Below are 13,007 nucleotides of genomic sequence, written 5' to 3' on the forward strand. Positions count from 1 at the left end.
GTAGCTCATGCACTCGAAAGCAACAACGACGACAAGATGTCAAAGTCTTTAAAAATGTTGGTGACACTAGACGATTGTTCCATACGCTACATCTCAATGAAACCACTCTCAACACCTATTAATTTAATTAAATAAATTGTGTTTTTATCAGAGTGCAAGTATTGTTGGTGAGAATGGGTTAAATGTGACTTTGATCCATCTCAACCGTTGTATTCAAAGAGTTGGAACTACTTCAACTTGTTAACAGAGTTTCTATGCATATATATTGAATTGGTCTCCTTCTCAAAATTCAGTTATTAAATTTGTATATGTGTTGTAATTCAATATAAAAGCACTTTTAAAATAGTTAAAAGCGCTTTTTGATCTGAATGTGCTTCAGTCTAATTATTTCTTTTACAAATTAGTATTTGCAATTTGTGAAGGATAATAAACTCTTGATATATAACAACTAACCAAAACCGCTTCATTGTCAAAGAAGCACATGAAATTGCTCACAATAGAACTTGCGCTTCTCACAAAAGCGCTTCATTTTCAAACGAGCCCAATTATAATGAAAAAATGAATTACAAAACACTTATGAACATAACTGCTTTTTAGAGAAGCATTTCCAAACGGGCCAATGGAGCATCCATCATAATGGCTACATGACAGGGTAAGAGAAAAATTTACCATAATTGGTTCAAACTGCAATGGACTGATGTCTCAAACGGTTAAGAATGTTTACCCTTTGCACTCGAGATCCCGTATTCAGATTCCTCTCTCCTCCAATATGGCTTTTATACAAAAAAAGAAAAAGAAAAAAAAGTGTAAAACCATCTAACAGCATAAAAGAAGTATACTGGCATTAACACAATAGAAAAAAATATACATCGTCGTGCTTGACAGTGTCAGGTAAAAATAAAGAACAAGAAAAGCTCAATGAGGGCTTAAACAATAAAAAGAATATGCTTTCAGCTGAGTAATCACAGTACAACAACACTAGCACGTATGGTAAAAACTCAGAAAGTCAAAAACCTTGGGCCATTTACAGATTCATCGACGCCTATTCCGTGAGTAGCTTGGGGATCCTGTGTTGCCTCTGTAGTTTCTGCTCGGAGAATCTAGCGGTCCCCTGAACGAAGCATAAGCGCGTTTAGCTGATTCAGGTACTGAGTCTAACGGAATTGACTCCACAAAACATGCCGTGTTGATGTGAGTCCTCTCAAGCTCTGCTTGAAGTAATTCAGAGCTATACTGCTGGGCAAGTGCCTGAAGCATTCAACAATTTACTTTCGAGTTATTTGCAAATAAGAAAAAGACCGGGAACATAGAACTTTACTACGAGGTTTAACATGACAACCAATTGACGTGGTAAAGATTTCTTTCATCCTATTTACTATCCAATATTACTATTCTAGTCGACTATGCATACGTATGCACACATACCTGTCACCATAACCAACTAGTCAACTTGGCATTGTGTTTTAAACATTGTACAAGAAGAAATCACTAGAGAATTAAGGTTTCTTACAATGAGGTCATCGGGTGACACACTCATCCCATCCTGTCTATCATCAGCCGCCTCTTCACTTCCACGTGTTGCTCGTCGATTATGCCCTGGATTCTCCACATTTTCTGATACATTCTCAGTGGCTTTATCGAGAAGTACACCTTGTAAGGACTTCAAAGACTCCCTTGCACCCGCAGTTAAATATGGATTTAATACAGTCTCGAAGTATTCAAGCTGCATTATTTACACAAAGGGGAAATCTCTTAGAACCACATCCGACTATGCATGATCAATGATGGTAATGACTTGCTCACTCCCAACGAGATATCATATGAAATGAACACTCTGTAATTTTCTATTTCACATCAACCTTTCAAGGTTTTATTTTTATCACATATACATATACAATGTATATATGTATATATTTTTACAAGGGAAGTTGTCAAAATATTTTTCCATTTTTTATATGCATAACGTGTTGGATACATTAATATCTTATCAAAATTAGGTGCATTTAGAACAAAAAGGTTTTATCTCAGAGAATATCATTCATCGAGCACCCAAAGGAATGTGGTGCAATTGCCATTTATTGTTGCTCATCACCAAAGCCATATGCAAATTAAACCATCAACTTGATACAACATGCATACTGCAAAAATCTTTTACCTCAAGCATTAGCTGACAGAAACCATTTGCATCAAGTGACCTAAGATCTTTCGATTCATATTCATGGAACAGGCTGATAAACGTGTCAATTAGACCTTCAACAAGAATGCCAAGTGTCTTGTCCAATAAGGGCTTCGCACCAGAGAATACCTGGAAAGTCGAAATTGATTTCATCAAGTTTATTGAGAAGACGACTCAAAAGTTAGAGCTAAGAATATGAAACCGCATATATGCATAAGTCCTAACCACTGGAAAATAACATATAGAAATAAAAAAAAAAGATATTTACATGCTCATTGGAGCAGGCAACGTACCAATTCATACTATGGCCTAAAGAATAAAGACATCAAAAATTAATATAATACATGGCTTGCACTAAGTACCTCTGCATGCACAGCTACCAAAGTGTGCAGTAACTCCACAGCAGCATCACGCACACCCTGCAAGACACCCTTTTATTATGAGGTTCCAGTTCAGTTATTGAAAAAAAATATACTAATAGAAGTACAACTATAAATGCCAAATGCTAAATTCTTAAGTTTCTTACTTTTACAGCAGTTGCTGCTCCCCATTGAACACCAGAATCCAACAAATAGTTCCAGGCAGCAGTTCTGATCAAATTTGCCTGAGAGGAAAGTGAACTGTTAAGTTTCACGTAAAGGACTACAGAAAGTGCATCATAACTTCAATCCATGTCCACTTGAATTTCGTGAACAAATGATAGGAGCAAAAAATGTCAGCCGTGTTCACAAAAAGGACGGAATGATTGCAGGCAAATTTACTCACACAACCGAACAGGTGTTGAACCTGAAAAGTTGCAAACTCACCCCTTCCCCAAAAGAATGGGGAGAGAATATGTCGTGTGGCACAAAGGAAATGGATTGCCTTATTATAAACAAAGTAAAAAGAGATTCTTTCAGAAAGAACGCACCACTGCACTCATTTAGTTATATCATATATGAAGTTATGAACATATCAACAGAAGTGGACCTATAACTTTAACTACATTTTCTTAGCCAAGAAGGCAGTAAGTGTAGAAAATGCCCACACAGTAACACAAACTGACAAATGAGAAAAGCAAGATAATATAGTAGACCTACAGAAGAACATGATCGATGTGCGTGTTTGTTGGGGTGTTCAACTATACCTTAGCAAAAGTATATTGCTCAAGGACCTTCTCTTCAAGACCAGAAAATGACATAACTAGGTCTTGTACGTCACCATCCTCCTCCTCTCTTTCCCTTTAAAAAGTAAATAGAAAATATATAGCAAGGTAATCAGGCATAACCAAACAGGTCATATTAAGTGCATAAAAGTTTTAAACCATCAATAAATGAGCATGAGTCAACTATCAATCGATGAGCATCGCCTACTGGTCCAATGTTTTGTTTGAGTTTTTTAACTTTTTTTATAACCTGGAACATCCACATCTTTGACCCGACTAACCTCTAAGGGAACATTTTGACCCTCCATTTCGAATGGCCAGGAAAACCCATTGTTCTATCTACTCGACACTAAATTCAATACCACCTTCATTATCGCATTCTTATCACAGGTGTAGCAAATTTTCATGTGAACTAGTAGATTTCAACAATCGACTTATGCATTTTATTTATTTTCTACAAGTGTTATTGGGGGAGGGGGAATTGAACATAGAACCTCATGTGGATGAGTAAATGCAGTTAACCATTTGAACTAGAAGCCCTTGCTTCACAAATGAATCTTTAAACAAAAGAACAATATCCTAAAGCCTGCTCACATGCAAATTCTAGTCAGTCTTGATCCAACCAAATAGTTATTGAGTATGACTACGCCATTTGAAAGTGGAAGATACAAGATAGTAGCCAATATGATTTCTGGTTCTTGGGTTCCCACTTCAGTGGATTATATACAACATTCCATTTATCAGGTATATCCAACTGCTCCTAACAAATAGGGCAAGAAACACGATGATATCCTACGGTTCAATGAAGAGAAAAATAAGGCCCACATACCTAGACTGTAGCCAGATGTGCTTGTAATTTTTGTACAACTCATAAGAAAGTTCTTCTCTGCAATAGCCAACATTACTCAAGACTATTAACAACTGTTGATGTGGGCCAACACTTCCTGGGAGATCAGACTTTTCTTCTAGGGTATGAGAATATCCATTTTGTACATGTGAACTTCCTTTGGATTTGTTTACGGAAAGCTCACTTCCAATGCGCTCTAGATGACCTGATTAGTGTGCAGAGAATGGAAGCATCACAACCGGACATTAAATACTTAACATGAAGTTGAGTTAGGTAGTCATCCATCATACCTGCAAAATCGAGCATACAGTTCAAAAAAGCAAGTCTGACAGATTCTTGTGTTTCTTGGAGTTGCATGAACATTTCTTCCGACTTCGTAGCCTCAGTTCTTAAAGATTGAATCATCCTGAAATATATAATACTGTTAATGATGAATACATAAATAATGAGTGAATGTTCTGAACTTCTGCAGAGAAACAGGTAATGAACACTTCAAAAATCTTGAGCATGTCTATCAAATAAAAACCCTTGATTAAGTCACGCTTAGGGACTTACAACTTGATTTGATCCATTGCTGATGTCATAACATTACGGAATGCTAGAGGCAAGAAAGAGATTGTGTAGGGAGATTTATTCCTTTCAAGAACTGATACAGGAACCCATGTCTCGTCTTTTGAAATCTCTGCAGTTGATGCCCGCATCCATGAGCAAAGCCTTAGGATATAAATCTTCGTAATCTCTGACTGAAGCGCTCGAGTTGCAGTTACTATTACAAAAACAAGTCCAACCTTCAGAACACTTCAAGAAACCAGCACATTGCAGGTAAAGAGAAAGCTAAGATACCAGCAATAGAAGGAGCTGATTCCTTTGCTTGGAAAGCTTCACATGCTTTAGATATTTCTGTTATGGCATCCCTCATATACGGTTGCAGAATATTTGATTCTTCAAGATCACGGAATGTATTGCAAACCTGCATCAAGAACAAGAGTGATAAAATTATAACTACTTACCGAACGTGGGTTTAAACTGAAGATATGCAAAGAACGACGGTCGAATGGAGTTTGGCATGAGCTGATACTAAATTTTGATCTGAAGCATATAAATACAGCATATAGAATTAAAACACATTTTAATATTTATATTTGTAAGGCTCCCTATCTCTGATTAGAGTCATAAGACAAACAAAAAAGAAAAATACCAACTTAAATTTGAAGGAAAATCACCATTTCTCTTTACACTATCCAGATAGCCTTATTTCTAAACAAAATAAAGCATCAAAGAATGTAGAACAGAGTTGATCAAGAAAATTTGTCATTCTGCGATTACAATAGAAAATACTCAGTTTTACTAAAAATTACAAACTATATTGATAAATTTTGTACTCAAACATATCCATGTTCATCTATGTACCTAAGCTTAATGAACCAAGCCTTCCATTTATGTAATGCTAATTGGTAATAAGTATACAAATGATATGTTTTCTGTATAGCCTCTCTTGTAATAATAGTCAGATGTTTTATATACATCTTACACAGACACACATGCAATAAACTAAAGACACATGCTTGCTGCCCATGCTGCTGTCAGGAATATTAAACTAAAGACACATGCTTGCTGCCCATGCTGCTGTCAGGAATATTGCAGCCACGTGCCCATGCTGCAACACATCAGAGCACATGAGGTCTGCTGTCCAGGTTGTATTCCAATTGTGCAGTTGGTGGAGCAGCAGTTGATGGAGCAGATTCCTTAACACGCCCCCGCAAGACGGTGGCACCATCGGAGACACCGATCTTGGAACGAAGGAGATGGAAACGTGGACGTGGCAAGGATTTGGTTAGAGCGTCTGCAAGCTGATCAGTAGTGGAGACATGAGAGACTTGAAGAAGACCACGAGTGACACGATCCCGTACAAACTGAAAATCAATATCGATATGCTTCATACGGGAATGGAGAACCGGATTAGCACAATAGAACATGGCTCCAATGTTATCACAAGAAACAGCCGGTGTTGTGGGGAGAGAAATGCCAAGTTCACGCAGTAAGGACTGAATCCATATGAGTTCAGCAGTGGTGGCAGCAATGGCCCGATATTCGGCTTCGGTAGAGGAGCGAGAGACAGACCGCTGCTTTCGGGAGCTCCAAGAGATGAGATTGCCACCAAGATAGACAACATAGCCAGTCGTAGATTTGCGATCATCACGATCACCAGCCTAGTCAGCATCGGAAAAGGCATAGAGACGATGAGAGGGTCGACGACAAAGATGAAGGCCAAAGGAAATGGTACCCTTCAGGTAGCGGAGAAGACGCTTGAGTGCCTGCCAGTGAGTCTCGGAAGGAGAATGCATGAATTGAGAGAGCTTATTGACTGTGAAGGAGATGTCAGGGCGTGTAAGACTGAGATATTGAAGTCCACCAACAAGACGACGGTAGGGAGTGGGATCCGTTGGGGAGGAGCCATCATGGAGCATGAGTGAGTGAGTGGTGGAGAGAGGCATACTGACAGCCTTTGCACCATCCATCTTGGCATTGACAAGAAGATCATGAATGTACTTGTGCTGAGAGAGAAATAGGCCAGTGGCTGTGGGAAGGACTTCAACACCAAGAAAGTAATGTAAGGAGCCCAAGTCCTTGACGGAGAACCGAGTTGCCAACAGGTGAATGAACTTTGCTATAAGTGAGGAATCGTTTCCTGTAATAAGAAGATCATCAACATAAACCAAAAAATAAATTACAGCAGTCCCTTTATTCAAGAGAAAGAGTGAGGCATCAGAGATGGCATTAACAAAGCCATGGGAGAGCAGAAATGAGTGTAATTCTTTGTACCATGCCCTGGGAGCCTGTTTGAGGCCATAGAGGGCTTTCCTCAATTTACACACATGAGATGGATGATTGGAGTCAACAAAACCAGGTGGTTGGACCATATAGACATTTTCACGGAGTGTGCCATGAAGGAAAGCATTGTTGACGTCCAACTGACGAATTGGCCACTTATGAGTCACGGCAAGATGCAAAACAATGCGTATGGTAGTAGGTTTGATCACCGGACTGAAAGTATCTGAAAAATCAATACCAGGACGTTGGTGAAAACCCTTGGCAACTAAGCGTGCCTTGTACCTGTCAATATTGCCATCAGGATGTCGTTTGATACGAAACACCCACTTACAACCAATAAGATTTTGAGAGGGAAGGGAAGGAACGAGCTCCCATGTACCATTGCGAATTAACGCATTGAACTCATTGGACATTGCTTGTCGCCAAAGGGGATCCTTGACAGCCTGAGAGACACATGTCGGTTCAACTGAGGAGAGAATGGGATGTTTAGTAGCAGTCATAGCATACCGAGGATTGGGTTTGTGGATACCGACTTTGGCACGGGTGATCATGGAATGATTGGGGAGCACAGGAGGTACGGGGGGGTTGGGGGAGGTTGGGTTAGAGGATGGAAAGGTGACAACAGTCCTATAAGGGTTTCTAGTGTATGTACGAACGGGGTTGTTGGGGAGAGGTGGCTGGACGTGATCAGTTTGGGTTGGAGAATGTGGTGGGGTGAATATAGGTGCAGCGGATGGTGATGGTTCTGAGACAGGGGCAGATTCTGATGATGATGATGATGTGACGTGTGGTGGCAGCGAAGAAGAAACAGCCGACTCAACAGGCCTGGTGGGTAAGTGGACGGGAACATGAGTAACTGGAGAAAGAGAAGAGACCCAAGTGTGAGAGTTATCAACCGTGACATGGGGAGTGGAGGAAGGGAGGTTAGCAAGAGGAAAAGTGGACTCATCGAATTGAACATGCCGAGAGATAAAAATTTTGTGGGAGGAAAGATCAAGACACTGAAATGCACTTTGATTAGATGAGTAACCAAGGAAGAGGCATGGGCGGGAACGAGGGAGTAATTTATTGGAATTGTAAGGACGTAACCAAGGAAAACACAAGCACCCAAATGTACGAAGACGGGAGTAGTTGGGTTGTTCATCAAATAGTTGAGTGAATGGGGAGAGATTATTAAGAATCGGAGTGGGCATACGGTTGATAAGATAGGTAGCTGTTTTAAAGGCATAAGACCAATAGGTGAGAGGTAAAGAAGCTTGATGAAGAAGTGTGAGACCAGTTTCAACAATATGACGATGTCGTCGTTCGGCGACTCCATTGTGTTGAGGAGTGTGAGGTGGTGTAAGAAGATGGGTGATGCCATTGGATGAGAGAAAATGTTGGAGTTTGATAAATTCACCCCCACCATCAGTGTATAACCTAGTGATTTTTCTTTTGAAGTAATTTTCAACTAGTGCTTTGAAGGTGACAAAAGTGGAAAACACATCAGATTTCTTTTTGAGAGGGTAGAGCCATATATATTTTGTAAAATGATCAACAAAGATAACATAGTAAGAAAAACCATCAATTGAAGAGTATGGAGCAGGGCCCCAAACATCACTATAAACGAGGTCTAATGCACCATGACTGGTGAGAGACGAAGTTCCAAACGGGAGACGATGGCTTTTATTACATAGACATGAATGACAAACAGACTTGAACAACTTGGAAGACACATTAATGGAAGACATACGAAGGACTTGTTGGAGAGTTTGATGGCTGGGGTGACCAAGACGACGATGCCAGAGGTTGGGAGAGACCACCACACCCACCATAGCTTGTGGTTGATGAAATGATTTAGATTTAGGAGACCACTCATACACATCATCCTTATTCGGGCCTCGAAGAAGAACCGCCCCCGTGCTCAGATCCTGAACCATTACCAATAATTATTTCATCAGGACCATCATATATGGCTGCACCAGAGAGAGTGTTGACATTAGAGGTAACATGGTGAGAGGCACCAGAATCAAGCAACCATGTTGGAGAAGAGGTGGACCGGCCAGGGGTGGTAGGATTGGCCACGAGCGTACTGGAAGGTCCAGATTGGAGTTGAGGGCAGCGTTTGGCACTATGACCTTGAGTGCCACACCATTGACAGAAACCACGATAACCTGTGTTGTTCATGTTGGTAGAGCGGCGACCATTGTCGGTGAAGGATTGTTGGATGGACTTGTAGGAACCACGAGAATTGGTGGCAGTGGAAGATGTGTGGGGGTGCTCAAAGGAACTACGAGAAGGATTGCGAGAGAGAAAGGACCCACGGTTGGAGTTGGAGTTGTGAGAGCGGAAGCCACGATTTGAGGTGTGGAAGCGAGATGTCTGAGTGACATTGGCAGTGATCACTGGGGGTAGAACAGTGGTATCATCACGCTTAAGAGCAGCTTCATGTTCAACCAGTTTGTCATGCAGGTTTTCAAAAGAGATTGAGGTGTCGCGGGAGCGAACTACCGCAGCAATTTCCTTGAAGTCCGAGCCAACACCATTAAGAATGTAGAGGAGGAGATCATCATCAGAGAGGGGAACATCAATGATGGCAAGCTCGTCTGCAATAATGCGGACTTCTTGTAGATACTCAGAGACAGGCTTGTTCTCACGACGCAGGAGAGTAAGGCGTTCTTTGAGACCAAGAACACGGGCACGGGCTTTGCTAGCAAAGAGATGAAGAAGCTTGTCCCAAGCTTCCTTGGATGTCTTGGCAGAGGCAATAAGGGAGATGACCTGCGGGGAGACGGAAGCAAGAATCGCATGAAGAAGGAGTTGATCTTGCCGAATCCAAAAGGTGCGAAGCACGGTTTGAGTGGTTGATGGGCAGAGATGAGAACCATCCACATAACCCATGAGATCGTAGCCGTAAAGAAGGGCGTTGAACTGAGCACGCCAGGATGGGTAATTAGTGGGTGTGAGTTTCACAGGTAATTGGGCTGTAGTGTTTATGGTGATCAAGGTGGGAGTAGTGGAGTTGAGGTCTGGTAGAGGGTTGGTTGTAGAGGCGTCAGTGGCCATGGATGAAGACAGGGAAGAGATGGATCAGAAAAAAAAATTTCTCGTTGGAGTTTTTGGGCTCGTGATACCATATACAAATGATATGTTTTCTGTATAGCCTCTCTTGTAATAATAGTCAGATGTTTTATATACATCTTACACAGACACACATGCAATAAACTAAAGACACATGCTTGCTGCCCATGCTGCTGTCAGGAATATTAAACTAAAGACACATGCTTGCTGCCCATGCTGCTGTCAGGAATATTGCAGCCACGTGCCCATGCTGCAACACATCAGAGCACATGAGGTCTGCTGTCCAGGTTGTATTCCAATTGTGCAGTTGGTGGAGCAGCAGTTGATGGAGCAGATTCGGCAGTTGGTGGAGCAGCAGTTGATGGAGCTGGTGGAGCAGCAGTTGATGGAGCAGATTCCTTAACAATAAGCAGGTTCAGCCAGCATACTCACCTTGACTCCATACGCGGATATGGTATTCCGTATCATTCCAGCAACTTCATCAAGAGAATGAGTGGAGTATTTCCCATTTCCAACTTTATCCTCAGCTTTATTTGCCGGAGCATTAGCATTTGATTCAGTAGAAACTTGGGACGACTGTATGATTGAGAGTCATAAGAATGGAAGTGAAATCATCTCTCACAGGAAGAAAAAAAAAAAAAAAAAAGATCACTTAAATATGGCAACACAAATATAAATATGGTTTTTCATCACTGAATTTGCATGATAGTTCATCGAGAAAATGGGAACAGTGGCTTAAGCTATTAGGTGTAGGCACTTTCCAGAGGTGGAATCTTCTAGTTTTTCCTATTTAACCTGAAACCGATCGACCTAGGCATGAGCAGGTTGAAGAGAGCTCTAACAGGCATTGGAGGACCGAACCCACGTATGTGGAAAAATACGGGGATGAACTGTAGCTTGGGGTGAAAGGCCATATAGCTGCTTCAATCAGTGTTGAAAACGCAATAGGCTTAAAGTTCTCCATGCATATTCTCATAAAGTAGCTCACATAAATATGCACCAGCTCAAATATGATGCTTGAACAAACGTGACAGTGTAGAGATACAGAAATCAATCTCTTCGGCATCAGAAATAATAATACCAAAAGAAGGGAAAATATCACATTCGTTAAGCCTTACTTAATGTTAACATAGATTATATTCAAAACCCATCAATTGGGTATATCATGGTCAACATTAATATTAGTTGGCTCAAAATCTGAATTTCAAGCATAGGTTATATATTACGGAACCCCATGATCAAATGAGTATTGATTGAATTGAAAATGAACTCAAATTGAAATTACATTAGGAGGACCATCTCCTAACAAAGAAAAGGGTTAAGGATTCAGTTAAGGTTTCAAGGAACTTGTTTCTACTCATGTGATCTCCTCATTCGCCGATTTCTCAGCTCGTAAAGCTTCCAGTTCTTCTTTGTGGGAGGTAAGGATGGTGGTGGCCACATCATGATAGTCCATAGCATTTCAACAACCTCCATGATCTGCGTCTCGATGTCAGTGACTTGAGTTGTAGATGGAGTTGGTGGTTTTGTGTTGGGTTTGGAGGTGATGGCATGATAGGGTGGTGGTGACCGTTAGTTGGTGGAGGTCATGCTTCCGTGACTTTCTATAATTTTGTAGACAAAGTAAGCTCTAGCTAATTTAACAGATTTTTAACTGGAACTTGACGGATATGATATTTTCAATACGCTGAGTACTTGTTTGGAATGTTTAAAAAGATTTAGACAAATTTGAAATGACATTAAAAAAAGGCTTTTTTTTTATTAGTACCCCACATAATATTGAATACACCTCATATATAAATTTAATATTAAATGACTAATATGCAATGACAATTTCAACCCCATAACGCTTTTTAAAAAAATAAAAGATTCTAAATACACCCCAAATCATTTTTAACATGTATATCTCAAGATTATTTATTTTCTTCAACTCTCAAAGCTATTGTCACCCTCCATTGTGGAACAAAATCTTAACCAATGAACCTACAAACATGTTGATTGAAAGAAATTATTGTTAACGAATGGAACATGAAATCGACGTTTTGAAAGCTTCACATGAGATGAGACTTTATATTGAAATTGACGTTTTGAAAGCATCATATGAGATAAGACTTTATATTTTTCATTATGCCTATAACTGCGTTAAGAATGCTATCAAATGATCACGTTGTGCCTGAGGGATATCTGTGATATGAGTGACTAGAACACCAAGAGATTTGACATGATCATTTTCGTGCCGATGCTGGAGAGAAATACAAGAATTTTACAATGTTCCGGAAGAGGGGCAAACAGAGGCCAAGTTCGTTTCTGATCTTTAGTCTCTAGGGCTTAAAGAGTTACTATGTTTCGTTATTTTATTTACATGCATACTAAAGGCTGCCAGGGTATTGTAGGAAAATGTGTGGAGTGTATTAAGATAAATTTTAATTGAAAAAGCAAATGTGAGGTTTATTAAGTATGTAGAGTGTATTCAACAATATGTAGGGTGTTAATAGAACAAGTCTTAAAAAAGTTGGTGGGTTTTGGGTACTTAATCCTTTTTTTTCTTGGAATTATCCTTTAGTTATAAACCTAGCAAAACACAACAAAAACCTAACATTGGCCTCCCTAACCTAGCCATGCAGTCACTTTTCATCGATTTAGATTTGAGCGTTCATTGTTCCAGATCATATGGTGGGGGCTGTATTTGCTGTGAGAGACACAAATACAAAGGGTAGGGATTGCTTAAGGTGTATTTTGGGTAGAAAACTTTGATTCCTAATGTAGCCTTCTACCCATAGTCCAAATACCACTCTTTATAGGTAATCCAATTCCGGGGAATTTAGGAATTGGACTCTGGATATTGGGTGGACCCCACCTAATTTCTGATTCCCCTTAGTGCCAGTAAACACTGGAATGTTTTGGAAGGACTGCCATTCCGTTCTCCCCATTCAAACCCTGATTGGTAA

At 40.2% G+C, this 13,007-nt stretch overlaps 1 protein-coding gene across 1 annotated transcript; it reads right to left on the reverse strand.

Moving 5' to 3' along the window:
* Positions 1 to 825: 825 nt before the first annotated feature.
* LOC148698415 (exocyst complex component SEC5A-like) lies at positions 826 to 11,153 on the reverse strand. The gene is made up of 11 exons (XM_088683267.1): positions 10,492 to 11,153; positions 5,011 to 5,137; positions 4,723 to 4,933; positions 4,458 to 4,573; positions 4,150 to 4,372; positions 3,303 to 3,396; positions 2,703 to 2,780; positions 2,539 to 2,595; positions 2,156 to 2,305; positions 1,511 to 1,723; positions 826 to 1,248 (listed from the first exon to the last, which is right to left on the reverse strand). Exons 1-11 carry the CDS (start codon positions 10,525 to 10,527, stop codon positions 1,033 to 1,035), a joined length of 1,521 nt encoding a protein of 506 aa, XP_088539393.1. The 5' UTR covers positions 10,528 to 11,153; the 3' UTR covers positions 826 to 1,032.
* Between the last annotated feature and the right edge of the window lie 1,854 nt (positions 11,154 to 13,007).

This window comes from Pyrus communis, chromosome 2, assembly GCF_041283825.1.
Source record: "Pyrus communis isolate YQ-2024b chromosome 2, ASM4128382v1, whole genome shotgun sequence".
NCBI lineage: Eukaryota > Viridiplantae > Streptophyta > Magnoliopsida > Rosales > Rosaceae > Pyrus > Pyrus communis.